Here is a 19,910-nt window from a genome sequence, read left to right on the forward strand (position 1 = left end):
CTTCTGAAAATGCCTTCCCCTTACCTAACCTTCAGATTGCTGAAAGTAAAATACATTGCTTTGCAGCGATCTGGCCTGATTGTGAGAAAATGCCTCCTCTTGCATTTTTCTTTATTACACTTGAATGGTGTGCATAATGTGTTTTACTTGTGCCAATCCAAAGCTTACGTAAGGGGAATGCATTTTTAGGAGATTTTTCACTTAGGGTAGCACAGATTTACTACAGTCTAAAAATCTACTAGTGTGCAGTACCCTAAATTGTTTTTTTAAAAAAAGGTACACAATTGTTAAGTGTGGGAGTGTGACCATCCCAAACTGAACTTACTCCCAGCATCCACAGCTGTTACAGGCAGCCAGAATGGTGCAAGTAGGACATTTCAAGTCTATGTGAGACAAATGTTATATTTTGTATGCAATATTTTTATTGTATTTCTATTCTGTATCTTGACTGGAAACCATTTCTGAGTTTTTTCAGAAATGTCCCTCAAACACCAAATTACCTGGTTTGTGTATTGTATGATACCAAACTCTTTGTGGGAACTGAGATTGTTGCCCTCTCCTTAGTATTGAGCATATAAATAATCTTTAACTTTTTCATTTATTGTATTCATCCTTGTGAAAGCATCTTCTATTTCGCTCACTTGGATTAAACCTGGCTTTGGCTGACCCTCCTGAGAATGACAGACTTCAGATTTTAAACGAAGCTTGGAAAGTGATCACCAAGTTAAGAAACCCACAGGTACTTTGATTGGGATAAATATGTCTTAAAGAGGTGGTTCACCTTTAAGTTTACTTTTAGTATGCTATAGAATGGCCAATTCTAAGCAACTTTCAATTGGTCTACATTGTTTATTATAGTTTATCATAGTTTTTATCATAGTTTTTGAATTATTTGCCACCTTTTTCTCTTTCCAACTTGTAAATGGGGGTCACTGACCCTAGCAGCCAAAGAAACTATTGCTAGTTGAACCCTAGCAACCAGATAACTGCTGAAATTCCAAACTGGAGAGTTGCTGAACAAAGGAAAAATAATTCAAAACCACCAACAATAAAAAATTAAGACCAATTGCAAATTGTCTCAGAATACTCAATTCCTATCTTGCCTTATTTATAAAAACAAATTGGTGGTAACATTATAGCATATATATATATCTATATATTTAACTATATAAATCTCTAATATTTCCCAACTTATATTTTTTGGAGTTTTATGATCGTGCTCACATACAGGGATCAGCTAGGGCAGGGATCCCCAACCTTTTATACCCGTGAGCCACATTCAAATGGGAAGTGTGTTGGGGAGCAACACAAGCATGGAAAAAATTCCTGGAGGTGCCAATAAGAGCTATAATTGGCTATTTGATAGCCCCAATGTGGATTGGCAGCCTACAGAAGGTTCTGTTTGGCTTTACACTTGGTTTTATGCAATCAACACTTGCCTCCAAGCCAGTAATTTAAAAATAAGCACCTGCTTTGAGGCCACAGGGAGCAACATCCAAGTGGTTGGTGAGCAACATGTTGCTCATGAAACACTGGTTGGGGATCATTGAGCTAGGGAATAAGATTATCTGTGGGCATCATAGGAATCGCTGGTTTATGGGTCAACTGAAGTATGTGCTGTAGCATTCATCTATGTGAGAGTTGATCAACCTTCTTCCCTCTAGCTGTAGTCAAAATACAAAGCATGGCAACTATAACCACAGGGTGGCTGTAGACATTTAATACCACTTCCCTAGTAAAAAAAAATAAATGATTCAAGAGTTTATTAAAGCTTTATATACAGGGTTTTTTACGTTACAGACTGGGTTTAATGGCACCTGGTGGTCCTGGTATTATATTAGCAGGTGCATTTGCATTATTTGCTTTTGTTTTGAATTAGGTTTATCTCTTTAAAAGCCAATGGCCCATGGGGCTTTTTCTATTGTACAGCACTGTGGATTATGTTGTTGCTTGATAAATAAATGTTAAAAATGTATTCTCTGCTGCCATTTTTTAGCTAGCGGAGACACCTGGTTATAGCCAATCAGTCAGTTATTTTACTCATATAAGAGGTGAATTTTAGACAGAAAACATGCATTATAATATAATCTTGTTGCAATCTAATTGAAATACATCACTGGCGGAACAGCTATGATCAGATTATTCTCCGCTGGCTGAAGATGCCATGGGAGAACATAGCCAGTATGCCATTGACTTTTATGCAAATGAACAAAAATGTGTCCTATTTTTAGGGTCATGCCATTTTATTAACTATGGTGTATGTCATTTTTTTAACAAGGATTACATTAACTGCTCAGAGGTTTGGGTTGAATATACATGCAGGCATTTTACGGTAAGTAGTACCATTACTCCTTACAGTAAGTTACTACATGAAAAGATGTTTACTGTTGGTCTTTTTATAAAGGCTATCAGCTTACATAAGAGTAGTGAAAACTGTATGATTAACAGCCTTATTCTACATCAGCACACATAATACAAAAACTAGCTTCCATTAATGGGCTACTGAAAGCAAGATTATATAGAGACCTATTCCCCCAAAGCATTACATCTTTATATAATAAAGTGCTCTGCTGTTCTGATATCAGTTATTGCTTTTAGGGCCACTAAATCTTTCATTTTATATTTTTCTTTGAAAAAGATTGTGTGTAATTCTGTTGCAAACTCTACCCCACTTTCATAAAGGGGTGGCATGCAAGGTGTTTTGTCCCAATTTTCTTAGGGTAAAACATTTTCATCAAAGTAATTTTACTCTCTAGAAGTCACTTTCCACTGTTGTTATGGGGAACTTCTTGTGAGATTACCGATAAAAGGAAATAGTGCAGCAATTTAAAGTATTGGCACTGAATCATGGCAATATCAAAGCAGAATAAGGTATTTCTGTTGCATTACAGTAGAACCGTTAATCTTATGTATTTTGCAGAAGCGGGAGGTGAATACTATACTTGCAGATATAATAAAGCACATGACTCCTGATCGTGCATTTGAGGATGCATATCAACAGGTAACCACATCTTTCTAGTGTACCTAGTTTTTGTTTTTTCTGTTTAATGCATGATGAGCAGAATGTACCAAGTACAGATTACAAACAATATCGTTAATACAGATTACATTACAATATCTTCACTGTTCATCTGCCATTCATTCTCTCTATATATTTATGTTAATCCTTGTACACAGGAAATGTGTCGACTATGCATTAAATAAAAATAAATCTAAATCTAACAGACTGGCCCAGGGCTAGAAGCCATTTTAGTCTTCTGATATATTTGCTGTGAGTTAACATCCATCTAATATTTTAACCAAGCATTCAGTTATTATTTGCTAATGTGACTGACCCAAATGGCTTAAGTGGTCCTTTCTTTTAAAGCAACTTACACATCAGCTTGGAAGAGACATATTATGTTAAAATTAAGAATGTGCCAGTGCATTATACTCCTAAATATAGAAGGATTGTGCTTAAAAGTGTTGCTGATCGATTTATTGAGAAATTTCCCCCAAGACCTTACTAGTCCCACCTATCTGTTACACTTCCTGTTGGCTGAATTCTCTGGATGTGCAGGGAGGCTGGTGGCACTCAGCACACTGCACTGTAGGATAGGAACCAATCACCAGCTAGGCTGACCTGATAGGGAACTGAAGGTTGTCTTTGTTTATGTGACTGCAGGGCTGTGATTGGCTATGCCTCTCCTGTGCTTCTGGCAGGGGACCATTAGGACCTGCTCACCCCTCATTTGAAACACAGACAGGGGCCTGAGAGGATCTATAGGGAGCTCCAATAAGTAGTATTAAAATAGTATTTATTTTTAGCCCAAAGTGAAACCAGCACTATATATTATTCATAATTGCCTACAAGATAAAGGGTATTCTGGCATCCCAGAATAAGGCATAATTGTTCAATATGGTGGACAATCGCTTGTGTTATATCACAAGTTTCGGTATATCTGAGGAATAGTAGAATTACGACTGGATATCTTTTTTTCTATCTACTATCGGCTTAATTGATTTCATTTTCCTTGCAGTTACAGTCAGTCATAACAAAGGTTATTACTCATTTCCAAGACTTTTCTGTCCTGTTCTCTGTGGTAAGTTTCATGTTCTCAGTAGCCTTTTGTAGAAACGTCGATACTCTGTAAGGTATTTTACATTTACACAAACCTGTATCTTTGTTTTAGGAGAAGTTCCTTCCATTTTTGGATATGTTTCAGAAAGAAAGTGTTAGAGTGGAGGTTTGCAAGTGCATCATGGAAGCTTTCATCCGGTGAGCATTTCAGTCATAATATTCAGCAGTGAGGGAGACAGAGTGAATTATGGGGGTGTTCAAAAAAAACTATGATCAAAACGGAAGAAGAATAAATACTTGAAAATAAACTTTTTTTTTAATAGTTAGGCCATATTTTACCTTACATTTTTAGACTCTTTGCCTGTTTTGTTTTGGGGGATACTTGCAGGCTTGTGAACTGCAGTAATTATTTGAAAAGCCCTGTTGTGTGCATCACAAGCAAAGGGCTTTAACAAGTAAGAAGATTTCAGTTGGTCAGATACTTTCAGTGAGTTAAAGGTTTGCAGGTTTGTGTCGTGGATGCATTTTGAGCAAATCATACTATATAATTTAAAATGTGGACAATACAAAGGGGCAGATTTATCAAAACACGAGTTCTGAATGGGAAAAATTTGGATTGGAAACGAAAATTTCCGAAGATCACAAATATCACGAAAATGCTTCCGAAAAAATCGCATTAGTCACGATAATATCGTATTGGCGATCCGAAAGTCTTAACATTTTCATAGTGAACGCTTGGAAACGCTCATTACGAAAAAACGTATTCAAACGCATTCGGATCGTTCGTGGATTAGTAAATGTGCCCCAAAGTGTGGTTGACTTGTTTCTAAATAATTATTTAAAGTACTGGTTATAAAAAAAATAAAATAAAAAAAATGTATATTTCAGGCATCAGCAGGAAGTGACAAAAGATCCAGTCATTCTCAATGCTCTTCTTCATGTATGCAAGACAATGCACGACTCTGTGAAGTAAGATTCAATTTTTATTGAGACTATAAATTAAAAGCTATTTTTTTTTACCATTCATTGTATTTTGGTATAATTTATCAACTGATCTGTGTTACAGTTGTAGAAAGGTTTGTCCAAACATGCCCTAAAGAACATTGGAATGCTCCTAACCCCTTTACGTTGCTTGTATATGCCAGCCTTCCCCTTTCTTAACCACAGCATTTGTGCACCTGAGATCTGCTCCCTTTCCCTGTATTTCTTAGGGAAATGCTGAGTAGCGCATTGGGCTTGACTGCAGTGTTTGGCCGCATCACTTCTAGTTTTAGGCTTACTAGGTTCAAGCAAAAGGATGTGCAATGGAAGTTGATCTCATCTTGGCTTCCAGTACTAATGCTTGTGGATGGTGATTGCCACCAGAATGACTAGACGCTGACAAGATTAAGCAGGAACAGTTAAGAGTTTTCTCAGTGGCTCTAATACACTGCTGCATGGAATCCTTTTGGCTGATTTACCAGTAAGGCTTATGGCACAAGTGTCCAAACCTGGTCATGCAGCAGGTCACTTGTTTGTGGCTACTGAGGGCTTTTGGGCTGTTTGCCTGTCTCTAGTGATGACTGGCTGTTTCTGATATTGCAAAGGGGCTAGGTATGTGTGCTTCACCGCCATCTAAAAAACACCTTGGGGCCGATTCACTAAAGGGTGATAAAACAAGTGCTATTTATAGCATGCGTTAAAAATTTTATCGCTTCTTATTTTTTGCGACTTAACGCTCGATTCACTAAAAGGACAGGCGTCATAATTAAGACGTGATGTTCTTTGCGTTACTTAACTCGCGATGAGTGTTTTTCTTGCATTAATTCCCGGCGTGTGCGTTATTTCCTGCTGCGCTTGATATATTTCACCGCTTGCTATATTGAAAATGAAAATTACCATTTCCCTGAAAACTGGAGGATGCATCATTCTAGGGCCAACACAGACTTGGAAAAATCTCACTGCAAACTCCATGTTGTGTTGCCAAAAGCTTATGAACCACAATTTTCTTTAAGTACCACCTGCCCCAAGTAGGTGTTAATATTCGCACAGACTAATGCGATATTTAGCGCGTTTAATGCTTCATATGTATTTGTGAATCATGCGTTAGTATTATTTCTGTGTGAGAATTAACGCAATGCGAGGTAAATAGCGCATTGCGTTTTTTTGCCCATGCAATATGTGTCTTAATTATTGCATGCTTTTTAACATGCATTTTTGCATGCTTTTTAACACAAAAAAGCATGCGATAAGCGTTATTGACCTTTAGTGGGATGATCTTAAGGATAAAAGTGATAAGGAGGCTTAGCTGATGTGAGATAAACAGATGCATTTAACTGAATAAATAAAGGTATGGGACCTGATACCCAGAATTCTTGGGACCTGGGGTTTTCCAGGTCTTTCTGTAATTTGGATCTGCATAGGTTAAGTCATTTAAACATTAACAGCCTTCCTGTAATTCTAAACTTTGTAGAGTACCAGGTACAGGTATGGGATCAGTTATCCAGAAAGTTCTGAATTACAGAAAGGCCATTTCCCATAGACTCCATTATAAGCAAATAATTCTAATTTTTAAAAATGATTTCCTATTTCTCTGTTATTATAAAACCATACCTTGTACTTGATCCCAACCAATAACATGATATAATTATTCCTTTTTGGAGGCAAATCAATCCTATTGAGTTTATTCAATATTTAAATGATTTTTGCAGACTTAAGGCATAGAGATCTAAATTACGAAAAGATCCTTTATCTGGAAAACCCCAGGTCCCGAGCATTCTGGATAGCAGGTCCCATACCTGCATATGCAATCTTAAGCTTTAGTTTGAAAAAATCACTAATGACGTGCAGTCTGCACAGAATGTATATAGATCAGTTTTTTGATTTTTAGTCTTTTCTAACACAGTGCTCTGACCCTTGAAGATGAAAAGAGGACATTGGCTAATCTGATAAATGGGTTTATACGAATGGTAAGAAAATATGTTTAGTGGTTTGAGCATGCTTATACACATGTCATTACAAATTCCACTCCCGGAGTGAAGTGCTCTAAATCAAAAATTTAAAGAAAAATTAAATGTATTATTATCTATATTATTCTGATTCTTTTATCTTAAACACCAATTCATTTAAGGGGTTCAGAGATTGTGCTTAGCTTCCACTGCCTGTGAGGTTTTGCTCAGTAAATGTCTATTGTCAACAGAGTAATTATGGGATAATAGTGCAGGATGAATGTATCATGGTGCATCTGCTCTGGTACAAATCCCACCTTTTCTTTTACTTTCCATTAGCAATGAGGTTGTACCCTGTAACCATCGGTAATTTGGTCACTCCTTGAATTCTATAAGACACAACATAATGCAATAGGCAATTGATGTAAATTAAATATTAAGGGAAATGCATTGATATTAAACTATTCTTTTTAATGAATGCCTTTCTGATTAAGTAAATATACAGCGCGATTGAGCTAATGCAGAATTATTTCCCTTTTTGATGTTCAAAAGCCATGCTAATATCACTCTTCCATTTTGCAGACCAAACTGGCATTTAAGTTATTTACCAGTAGGTAGCAGACTAACTCCATGAAAAAGTTAGTGTACTCATTTACTACATAGCTTTGCACTGTATTAAAGCATACTTGAAATTGCACTCTGTACTTAAGCTGTACAAACGGAAACTCTATTTTTCATTTTGCTTATATGGAAATTAAAAAAAAAAAAAAAAAAAAAATATATATATATATATATATATATAAAATCACTTTGACATCATCACTATAGTAATCACATGTTCAAAGAACTCAAAAGAGCAACTAGTAAGTGTGAGTTTACTTTGCCCAAGACTTGCATCTTAAGATAATAGATAAACTAAATTAGTAATTTAGTAAAAATTTATAATAAACACAATTTATTGATATGTAATTTCAAAATTATGTCCCTCAGCCATACACACAAAAAAGGTTTGACAGCTGTTTCACCAAAAAAGTGGCTTTTTTTAAGTCTTTAAAATTACATATTGCCCTATGTTGCACAATATTATTGTTACTTTTTAACACATAACTTTATCTTTAGGCCCTCTCCTATTCAACCTCTGGTCTCTCATTCAAACCGATACCTGATTGTTAGAGTACATGGGATCCTAGCAACCAGATAACTGCTAACGTTTCAGAATGGAGAGCTGCTCCTGAAAACGCTATAAAATATAAAACCCAAAAAAAGTGAAGACCAATTCTTCAGAATTCTGCTCTTTTAAATAAATATAGTAAAACGTGTTTTTTTGAGCTGTAAGCAGCTAAAATATTATAATTTGTACAGGACAGCCACAGATACTGTTACTAATACTGAAAAACAATGGGTTAAGATATGTTCAGATCGTAATGGTTATATCCTATGTGTTTAGATCCTGTGGTTGAACAACATAGCTACAAGTAATACATCAGCTTAATTCAGTAATTCTTCCTTTCTACTTCTAGGTCTCCTTTGGACGGGACTTTGAACAACAGCTGAGTTTTTACGTTGAAACCAGATCAATGTTTTGTAATCTAGAGCCTGTGCTTATCCAGTTAATTCATGTGAGTAATGGTGATGTTAACAGAAAGCAAGACCAGCGTTTACCCAGCAGGATATAGAAGGTCCCTTTTATATATTTACTCTGTAGGAGGGGAATGGGTTATATTGATTGGAAATGTTCTTATAAATAATGTATATCCTTCATTCAAGAACAGATATACTGTCATGCTTTGACTGGGTCTTTAGATATCTTTTTTTTTTTTTTTAAAAATGAAGTGAACCAGTTTCTGCATGTTAACATTATTTTTGAGGTCCCATGTAATATAGATTATTAGATATGCAATTATGCGCCTGAGAAAATGTAGCTCAGAAACTGTTGCCAATGTTAAGAGCACATGATCATATATTAGTGTTTTCTCTGCCATCTGTATTTTTAGAGTGTGAACCATCTTGCCATGGAGACAAAAAAGGTGATGAAAGGAAATCATTCAAGGAAGACTGCCTCATTTGTCAGGGTAGGTGTGATGTGCTTGATCCTTAGTATTATGTATCAGCAACTAGTCTGGAGAATTTAGACTATTCATGAGTACATGTTGAACTATATAAAACTAACAGGACCGAAAGCCCATAACTGCTCACTAGCAGTGCAAGATTGCCTGATCCACATGTGTCTAAATGCTCACTCTCCCACTGAAGTAAAGGCTGATGTGACTTGTAGTCATGCAAAAAAGAAACAAGCCACGTTTTAAGAGAGAATGATTATTTTCTACATACAAGTCTCACAATTCTCTCAAATAGGTCTTTGTGGTGTTGTCTTCCAGCTGTTCAATGGTCAAGGGTCACGTGATTTACCTGCACTTCTCAGATGACCCAGAACTACTCATACTATCAGTGCATGGAGGTGTTTATGCACATTTAATCTAAGGTGTCCGTTTCTTCTCCAATGCTCAATTTGTTTGCAAGCCTTGCTGGGAAAGTCACATTTCTGGCCAAGGAGACTTCTATGAAATGCTTCATTGTGCAACAAGCAGTTGATAAAGGCACTTTGTCTCAGTGTTAAATTGAAGATTAGCAAATCTTTATTTTCTTTTTCAAAGCAGCCCTACCATTGGCTCATAGCTTGTCAGGACTGTTTCATTGCTGGGTGAAATTTAACTGAATAATTTCATAGATGCCTTTGAATTGTGCTGTTCCACATGTCTGCTTTTTGGCCTTTTGGTTCTAATGTTAACATGCAGATTTAAATAGTATACTCTTTTTATATATAAAAAGATTTTATAATTTGTTTGAAAAAGAAGCGCACTTTCTACTGGCATCTACTGCCATGCCTCCATTATTAGTTGCTTTAGCCTTTATTCAAACCACAGCACACAGTGTGCTGTGGTTTGAATAAAGGCTGAAGCAGTTCATCTGCGTGAAGGTGCTCTCCTCTTTTTCTGTGATATTCCAAAAAGTCAGGCGGTGGGCTATTGGGGATTGACGCATTGTGCCGTGTGAGCAGTAAGGCTAAGCATTTATATATTCAATTTTCTGGACTCAATTATTAGTTGTTTGTGTAAAATTTATGGTGGAGTCCAAATGTACTGAATCCAGGATTTGTTTCAAGATTTGGGCAAGATTCTGCCTTTTCTTTTTTTGCAGGATTTGGATCCGCCTGAATCCAAGTGCCTGGCTGATCCTAATCCGAATACTTAAAATAATGTGACATTGTGCCACATGAACATGGAAATACATTTTTTTTTTCTATTTAACCCTTCAATAGCCTATTTTGCAAATGCAAATTCAGCAGAAGGTGTTTTCTGCTACCTGTACCCGCAGACAGGGAAAATAAACTGGATGCAGATTATCCATTATATGCTTCTGCCAATCAGTAGGTGAGGATAACGCAGCTAGCCAGTGCACTAGTACATTTTTCATATAAAACACACCAATGTCTCGTCAACTTTTGTGTTACTTGATAAAAATACATCATTGCCTGCATACATTGTTGGTCATGTAATATTAACTATGTACCATGATTTTCTGCATAGATTCCTAACATATAGAATGATTCTTGTACGTTTTAATTCAGGCTTGCGTTGCCTTCTCCTTTATAACCATCCCATCTCTGACTAGCATCTTCACACGGCTCAATCTGTACCTGCTTTCAGGCCAGGTGGCCCTGGCAAACCAGTGCCTTTCACAAGGTGAGTTCTTTGTACATTGACCCAACAAGTCTAACTGGTATTGTAATGTGTTTATTTTTAGTAATGGAGGCCTAGCAATACCCCCTAACTGTTCAGCTTGGAGATCCAGCTGTTGCTTAGGCTAAGTCATCTGTCTGGCTTTACTGCATGTGATGTAACTTGCTTTGGCTGCGGTATGTGGCAGGGCCTGAATTTGGGATGCTGGGAGTGATGCTTTATTTTATAGGCTACAAATATCAAACCCTTAGATAAATATTGTTTTGGAATACAGCTAGTGTGGCTGCACACTGGCAATAGCCACAGATAGGCCTACACGGCATTTTTAGTTACTGCCTTGCGACATTTAGCCTAATCAGAAAATTAGCTTGTCTGGCCTTAGCCTTACAGGCATATCTGGGTCTCACTATAGATTGTGTATAAAAAGGAAAACTAGGAAAGTAGTCCATTTTAATCAGTTATTTTTTAATATATTTACTCCAAAATAATGTTTTTCGTGCGGTTCATTGTTGGCTGAAAATAATGATTCACCAATAAAAATTACCTCCAAATTTTTCAGAAGAATGAGAGAAACCACTGATGTTTGGTGCTTTATAGAACTAGACACAAGTAGCAAAGGAGCGCATCTACTGAGTCCTAGGGGTTTTATTTATTTTACCTAGAACTGGTATATTATTGGAACATACAGTTGTTCTATCTATAGTGTACAGTGGCAGGGCTTTTGATACTCATGATACTGTATTTTTCAAGAACATAATTGTTTATGGGATATTTCAGAACAGACCACAGTGGCTTTGCCTACTATTATTACATGCAGTGTAGGCCCCAGTTGCTTCTAATTGCTGGTGTAAATGAGCTGACACAGGAAGCTGACTGTGCTTTTTGGAATAAGGCTGCTGCTGCAGTTTTTTATTTGAAACATGGGCAGTCAGGACAAAAGACTATAATAGTACAGGCTGTTTTTACACAAGAATTCTTTGGGAACAAAGGAGCTGCAGTGTCAGGTGCTCATTACACAGCTGGCATGGGGCAAATACCATTAAAAGAAGTGTTTTTTTAACATTTAGCCAAGTTAATAAAGTGACAACAATCCCATTTAAATATTGTAAAATTGTCTTAAGGGTGAAAAAGATTCCATTCTCTGTGCTTTTAATAACACTGTTTAAGGTATTGCCAGTTTTCATTTGAGCCAAAACTGCAGCTATATATTTCCATATTAATGGATGGTTGTAAATCTCCAAAATGTGCTTTACTTTAAATAAATATGTTGCACCTGCCAGAACCTCTTCTCTTCTTCACAGAAGAAACAAAGTGCACTTGGTTTATTACATTATGTAGATTAGAGCCTTTAAAGGCAATGTAAGGTCAAAAATCATAATCCTTGTGTGTGTTATTTAGACCAAAGGAAATAAATTTACAATATAAACCTGTTAAAAATTCTCTAGTGTTTTTTTTAATTAGAAGCCTTTGTATTTTGCATCTTCTGCTGTACTCCTGAAATGAGCTCTGATCACAGCCTCGGGAAACCTACACGGCTAGTGTACCAGGCCTGAAAAAACTAAAAGCAAGCAGGGTCTGTCCTATACCAGACTTGAAAAAAGCTCAGGAGTTTGTTTACTAGATTGTCATTAGTCAGTTGCTAAAACCCACTCCTCATTCAGCTGCAGACACTGAGGAACCTAGAGCTCCAGTTAGTTGTGTTTTAACCCCGTTTAACTGCTTTGTTATCTGATTTTTATTAGAATAACAAGTTGTAGTGCTTTTCTATCTTAAGGATATATATATTCACTGAGTTAAGATTATAACTTTACATCCCCTTTAACATGGTTCCTGCTTTACATAATGGACAGGGACACCTAACTGACATGTGCAGGATTAAAGGAAAAGTAACCCTAAAATGTTTTAAGTAAAAAATCTATTCTACCCTGCTCCAATAATTGCCCTATCCTTCCCAGCATTTATTATTCTGAATTCTTTATTAGAAAATACCTTGTAAACGTCACTTCAAAAACGGCGATCCAGAAGATGCAGAATCCACTATGCGACGATCAACATCTCCTCCTAGCCTTCCTTCTGTACAGGCAAACAATTGACTTCGGACTTCTGGATTCGTCGCATAGTGGATTCTGCATCTTCTGGATCGCCGTATTTGAAATGACCAGTTTTACAAGGTATTTTCTAATAAAGAATTCAGAATAATAAGCGCTGGGAAGGATAGGACAATTATTGGAGCAGGGTACAATAGATTTTTTACTTTTTTAAAATTTTAGTGTTACTTTTCCTTTAAGGAATGCGATGGCTCCCCTGTGAGAGAGTTTTGAGAGAGTGGGTCATGGAACTGACCTCCCTCAATGGAATAAAGGATTGCCCCTATGCAGGTTTGTAGTCTGTAATTCCTTGGGGCTCCACAAATATCTACATGGCTAGGAGAAAAGACATGGTCAAGTGCACCACCTTATAAATTGAATAGGACTCTTGCAAAACACAGTTGGTTTAGAATAGGTGAAGGGTTCATTTAGTAATGTTTCTTCCCACCAGAAGCAAACTACTAATTGTTTACACTAGTCGGTCAGTCCCAAAGAGAAAACAAGAGCAAGTTGCTCTAAGCTTTTTGATGTGCCCTTTTTATGTGTATTAATCACAGAAGATCCCAATATCTCAGTGTATTTGGTAAGAGTGCCCAGGCATTTGTAAGAAAATATAGTGTCTGGCAACATTGACACGCTATGTGAGACACGCAGCTCAGCATCTGCTGCTTTCCACACATTCTGGATTAATTCTCACATGATCCCCCTGACCTTCTATATTTAGCCACTCTCATAAACATCAATACAATCCCCTTGCTCATGGCATTAAAGAGATCTATTATGTCCCCTTCTTTTTATGATAGGCCATCTTTTCCTCTTGTGTTTAAGGATATCACAACTGTTAATTATAAATATGTACCAAATAATAAAGTGGTATGAAGTGTAATGTATCTCCTACCAGCTGAATGATACAACAGTTTAGGGGCCGTTTATTGGGGTGCTTCTCCACAGATTGAAATACACCAGTGCAGAAAATGCCCAATGTTTCATTAGTCTTAAATTTATTTAAAATGTAAAAGCATTCTGTATTAAGATTTTAAGCACAGACGTGTGCACATACCCTCGGAATTTTAAACTTAAAATAGCTAGATGTGGTTACGTTACAAAATAGCAATGTGATTTAATTAGGCAGCATTTTAAAACATCCCTCTTGGCTATGTATTTTGATCCTTTAGCAATAAATCTATTTATATGCTATGAAATATAAATGGCCCTATCACTAGTTGTTTATCACATAAAAATACAGGGCCCACTCTAGAGAGAGTAAAGTAAAGTTTTGCTTGCTGGTGAAGACACAGCAGGGCTGTTGCTATAGTATGGAAAACCTGCAGTATTAAAAGGCATTTGTGTCATTCTAAACAATATTTCCCAGCATTCTTCTCATTGCATTGATAAATAGGTCTCTGGTACTCTGAAATGGCACAGTCGCAATGGTCAAATGGGTAGGCCTGTGATTTTGGGGTAAATGGATGGCACATTGATGCTCAGCATGTTTAAAAATGCCTAGGTTCATGTTTTTTCATTTTTCACTATATGTTGGTAAGTACCCCTCTGATAGTACAGTTTCATTGGTCAGACGGGCAAGCTTGTGATTTTAAGGTAGAAGAATGACAGATTGAAGCTCATCTCCTTTGAAACCCCTAGGTACATTCCCTAGAGAATGTTAAAATCTAGTTGTCCATTCCATGTCCAAATGAATGATTTATGGGACCAAGAAATATCACTGCTGAGAGAACCTAGGATACACAGCCGTGTTGTGCTTGGGACAATATGTCTTTTAGGTATGCCTATGATTAAAGGACATGTCAACCCCAAAATTAGTTTTTGCCTAATAAAAGAAAAAGCAACTTTCCAATGTGAATTTATTTACATTTTTTTTTTAGTGCTTTAAAAGTTATTTGTAAATGTAATTGCTATTGAAAGCAGCATTTTCTGAACTCCTGGTTATTACTTTTTAAACGATATTGCAAAGGCCAGTCTCCTCCAGCAAGACAAGTCTGTCAGTCTGCTGCCTTGCGTTACATTGTTTCGAAAGTCAGAGCCACCAGGGCAGACAAACAATGCTTTTAATAGCAATACATACAAATAAGTCAAAAACCATGGCAAATTTGTAATGAATGTATATTGCAAAGTTGCTTAGACTTATATTTTCTTTTATTAGGCAAAATGTTTTATTTTGGGTTGACTTGTCCTTTAAGAGCAGAAGTGCTCTACCCTTTTTTCATGCAGAGATAATAAAGATCGACTTTTTTTATTAGAGAAATAAGTTGCTGTCAGTCTTTTTCTGTTGTACAAGTTGGAGCCAAAGAAACGCTGAGGAGCATGCAACCTGGGTGGTAAGCAAGTAGCGGCTAATGTATATATTCCCTTGTGTTTTCCTTTAGTCTATTGCAGAAGTATCAATAAGCCCTGCGTACAATGTACTTTTTTTTTCTTAAAATTTGTAGCGGATGCCTTTTTTAAAGCTGCAGTAAGCCTTGTTCCCGATGTCCCAAAGACCATCAGTATAGATGGGAAGATGCGGTCCTCTGAACCCTTTCTCTTGGAGTTTCTTGGCAATTTCTTCTCCACATTACTTGTTGTTCCTGTAAGTGCAGTTATTGTGTCATTAAATGAACTGAAATTAATATCTACCCTTCGGGATATATTTCCTACAGCAAGTTAGGATAAGTTTTATCTTGGCCATACACAGGCATATTTAAGCTGACAGTTTGGGTCCTTCAGACCGATTTGGCAGCTTATCTGCTTATGCATGGGGCCCTTCGACAGGCCTCCCCAACTGATATACCCGAAAATCGTCCAGATGTTGATCAGGCAGGCTTTTATCCTCCAGTTGTGGTAATACAGTTCTGCTGGAGTTCTGGTTGCTGTGGGTGTGAAATAACTGCAGTATATAAAATGTTGCCTATACACAATATAATCCATAAACCTATTCATGCTATGGGTGTGAAATAGCTGCAGTTTATAAAATGTTGCCTATACACAATATAAGCCATAAACCTATTCATGCTATGGGTGTGAAATAACTGCAGTATATAAAATGTTGCCTATACACAATATAATCCATAAACCTATTCATGCTATGGGTGTGAAATAGCTGCAGTTTATAAAATGTTGCCTATACACAATATAAGCCATAAACCTATTCATGCTATGGGTGTGAAATAGCTGCAGTTTATAAAATGTTGCCTATACACAATATAAGCCATAAACCTATTCATGCTATGGGTGTGAAATCGCTGCAGTTTATAAAATGTTGCCTATACACAATATAAGCCATAAACCTATTCATGCTATGGGTGTGAAATAGCTGCAGTTTATAAAATGTTGCCTATACACAATATAATCCATAAACCTATTCATGCTATGGGTGTGAACTAGCTGCAGTTTATAAAATGTTGCCTATACACAATATAATCCATAAACCTATTCATGCTATGGGTGTGAAATAGCTGCAGTTTATAAAATGTTGCCTATACACAATATAAGCCATAAACCTATTCATGCTATGGGTGTGAAATCGCTGCAGTTTATAAAATGTTGCCTATACACAATATAAGCCATAAACCTATTCATGCTATGGGTGTGAAATAGCTGCAGTTTATAAAATGTTGCCTATACACAATATAATCCATAAACCTATTCATGCTATGGGTGTGAACTAGCTGCAGTTTATAAAATGTTGCCTATACACAATATAATCCATAAACCTATTCATGCTATGGGTGTGAAATAGCTGCAGTTTATAAAATGTTGCCTATACACAATATAAGCCATAAACCTATTCATGCTATGGGTGTGAAATAGCTGCAGTTTATAAAATGTTGCCTATACACAATATAAGCCATAAACCTATTCATGCTATGGGTGTGAAATAGCTGCAGTTTATAAAATGTTGCCTATACACAATATAAGCCATAAACCTATTCATGCTATGGGTGTGAAATAGCTGCAGTTTATAAAATGTTGCCTATACACAATATAAGCCATACACCTATTCATGCTATGGGTGTGAAATAGCTGCAGTTTATAAAATGTTGCCTATACACAATATAAGCCATAAACCTATTCATGCTATGGGTGTGAAATAGCTGCAGTTTATAAAATGTTGCCTATACACAATATAAGCCATAAACCTATTCATGCTATGGGTGTGAAATAGCTGCAGTTTATAAAATGTTGCCTATACACAATATAAGCCATAAACCTATTCATGATATGGGTGTGAAATAGCTGCAGTATATAAAATGTTGCCTATACACAATATAATCCATAAACCTATTTTTCCAGCCATTGCCACGCTCTGCCTCCATTTCTGAAGCCTGTGTTGTATGCACTGCTGTCAAAGAAATTGACACCAAAAGTAAAAATATATCATTTGACCTTGTTGGTATTATTTTCTTTTTATTTTTTTATAGTTTGATACTGCATATTTTTGTAATAATGTGTTTTTACAGTGTTTATTAAAAAGAATTATTAAAAAGAATTTAAGAATTAAAGTTATTTCTGCTTATTGCTTAGTTCCACACATTCTACATGATCACAAGAAAAGGAATCCTTTCAGTAGCCATGTGATTTTCATTCTAGAACTCTGATCTGCTTTCTTTAGGATCACCCAGAACAAGGAGTTCTCTTTCTAGTACGGGGTCTTCTAAATGTCATAGAGGATTATACATGGGAAGATAACAGTGATGATAAAGTGCGGATTTACACCAGTGTTTTACATCTCCTTGCTGCATTAAGCCAAGAAAGCTATTTGCTTCATGTGGACAAAGGTATGCAGCTTTTCTTATCATTACCAGTTAATTTCAAGGCTGACTTTGAGGATGCATATTACAGCAGAACCTCTCAGGTCATGTAATAAGGTATGGTTAGTGAAACCTAGGTGTCAAATATTTTGACCGATGTCCTAAAATTATTATTTGTATTGGCCTATTGGCTTTAGTAACCTAGCAGCTTGTCTTGGCCAGTCTGGAGCAATAAGAATAATGAAAACAAGTGTCTGGTTGCTGTGAGTTAATGCACTGATTCTTATTTGCGCCCATGGTAATGTGTAAAGGTTTGATCAGATTGCAAATTAGAAAATTAAAAACAAACACCTGATTGGTTGCAAATGGGAAACTGCACTTGTGCAATATAACAAACAGCCATTGGTGGGATTTTTATGCATGGGTATGGATTATTGATACCACTAAGACACTCTAAACAGCTATTCCCTAAACAGAATATGTAAAATGATTGTTGACAATCTTTTTTCTTTATGTACTGATACTCTCAGAAATGAATAGAAAAAGTATAATTGGATCCTGTTTATAAAAGCCAAGTTTAAATCAATTCAATATATACATAAAGATGACTGGCCAGTCTATCACATATATCACACTTAGGTAAAATAAATAAGAAGCTAAATATCTGTTTAAAAACCTGTGACAAAAATAAGTAAAAGTTAATTCAAAATTCCAAAAAAGTAAAAAATTGATTGTAATTCATTAAAGAAGAGATCAAAGATATTGTCAAATTGGATACATTTATCTGATACTCTCAGAAACAAAAGGAGCTTCACCGCCTACTAAAGAAGTTCTTTCTGCTCATTGCTTAGTTCCACACATTCTACATGATCACAAGAAAAATAATCCTTTCAATAGCAATGTGATTTGCATTCTAGAACTCTGATTTGCTTTCATTCAGAGAGATTATTTAGCTGGCTTTCACAATCCAGAGGGCTATCAGTATTCCAAGGTATGATTTGATTCACATCCAATGTTGATTCACATATTCATTCCTCTTCAGTTGACTCTAATGATAATCTTTATGGAGGAGACACCAAGTTCCTGGCGGAAATTAACCGACTTTGTGATACGCTTATAGGACAAATTTTGGAACATCTAAAGACCCTTGGGAAAGAAAAGGTACATATTAATTTTAACACTCTACAGATTTTTTTTCTGGTCTTGCTATTTCTTTTGCCAGATTGTTAGATATAGTGTATGTGTGGCAGTAGGCTGACTGTTCAGAGTATCCATCATGTGATGCCATTGGATACCAGTTGGTCACGCTTGGACAGGAAATGCTTTCAGCCAGTGCCATTGTTGCAAGTGGTTGGTCATCACCTCACCTCAGAAGTTGCTCTGTCTTTCTGATTCTTATTATATCTGACCAATTGGATCGTAAAAAGTGGATGGTGAAATCAGATACCACCTGGCAGGTGTGCGGCCAGCTTTACTTAAATTAGTTTTCTGAAAAGCAGATAATGTAGCTGTGTGCTGAAACATGGTACAGGTTTTGGATCCCTTATCCGGAAACCCGTTATCCAGAAAGCTCCGAATTACGGAAAGCCCGTCTCCCATAGACTCCATTTTAATCAAAAAATTCAGAATTTTAAAACTGATTTCCTTTTTCTCTGTAGTAATAAAACAGTACCAAGTAGTTGATCCCAACTAAGATATAATTAATCTTTATTGGATGGAAACCAATCCTATTGGGTTTAATTAGTGTTTTATTGATTTTTTAGTAGACTTAAGGTATGGAGATCCAAATTACGGAATGACCCCTTAACCGGAATACCCTTGGTCCCGAGCATTCTGGATAACAGGTCCTATACCTGTATTTTTATGCTTTATACCAGCGTTTTTCAACCGCTGTTCCGCGGCACACTAGTGTGATGAGATGTTGCCTGGTGTGCCGTAGGTGAAGACAAGACTCCCCCAGTCCCCTCTGGGACACCTTCCACTTCCTGGCTCCATGATGCCCGGAAATCGTCACTGCCTGTGACGTCATCCGGCATCGGATCCAGGAGGGCGGAGCAACCAGAGAGGAGAGGCAGCACTATCCTGCCCTGGCACAACCCGACCGGGGGGAGCAACTGCCCAGGCCCTGCCCCGACAGACCAGATCCACCAGGGGCCAGGCCCATGCACAGCCGCCCTACTCCCCACCGGAGGACAATCCCGGGACACCCCTGGATGCCTCAGCCTGACATGTAAAAAAACAATTAATAATAATATATATATAATATAAAATTTTTGTGTGTATAAAAAAAAAATAAAAAATCAGTGGGGGGGTGGGTTTGTGGAGAAAATGTCCCGAAAAATACTTTC

General features: G+C 36.8%; 1 protein-coding gene across 1 annotated transcript in view; it reads left to right on the forward strand.

The window, feature by feature from the left end:
• Positions 1-19,910, forward strand: part of vps35l (VPS35 endosomal protein sorting factor like) — a 49,647-nt gene that overhangs the window by 19,257 nt on the left and 10,480 nt on the right. The window contains exons 17-29 of the mRNA XM_012970827.3: positions 623-739; positions 2,279-2,332; positions 2,921-3,001; positions 4,020-4,082; positions 4,173-4,258; positions 4,949-5,029; positions 6,945-7,008; positions 8,508-8,606; positions 8,982-9,059; positions 10,616-10,730; positions 15,262-15,401; positions 17,424-17,589; positions 18,605-18,723. Of these exons, the coding sequence (XP_012826281.1) occupies positions 623-739; positions 2,279-2,332; positions 2,921-3,001; positions 4,020-4,082; positions 4,173-4,258; positions 4,949-5,029; positions 6,945-7,008; positions 8,508-8,606; positions 8,982-9,059; positions 10,616-10,730; positions 15,262-15,401; positions 17,424-17,589; positions 18,605-18,723 (1,263 nt within the window). The remainder of the gene's footprint in view (positions 1-622; positions 740-2,278; positions 2,333-2,920; positions 3,002-4,019; positions 4,083-4,172; positions 4,259-4,948; positions 5,030-6,944; positions 7,009-8,507; positions 8,607-8,981; positions 9,060-10,615; positions 10,731-15,261; positions 15,402-17,423; positions 17,590-18,604; positions 18,724-19,910) is intronic.

Source organism: Xenopus tropicalis, chromosome 9, assembly GCF_000004195.4.
Source record: "Xenopus tropicalis strain Nigerian chromosome 9, UCB_Xtro_10.0, whole genome shotgun sequence".
Lineage (NCBI taxonomy): Eukaryota > Metazoa > Chordata > Amphibia > Anura > Pipidae > Xenopus > Xenopus tropicalis.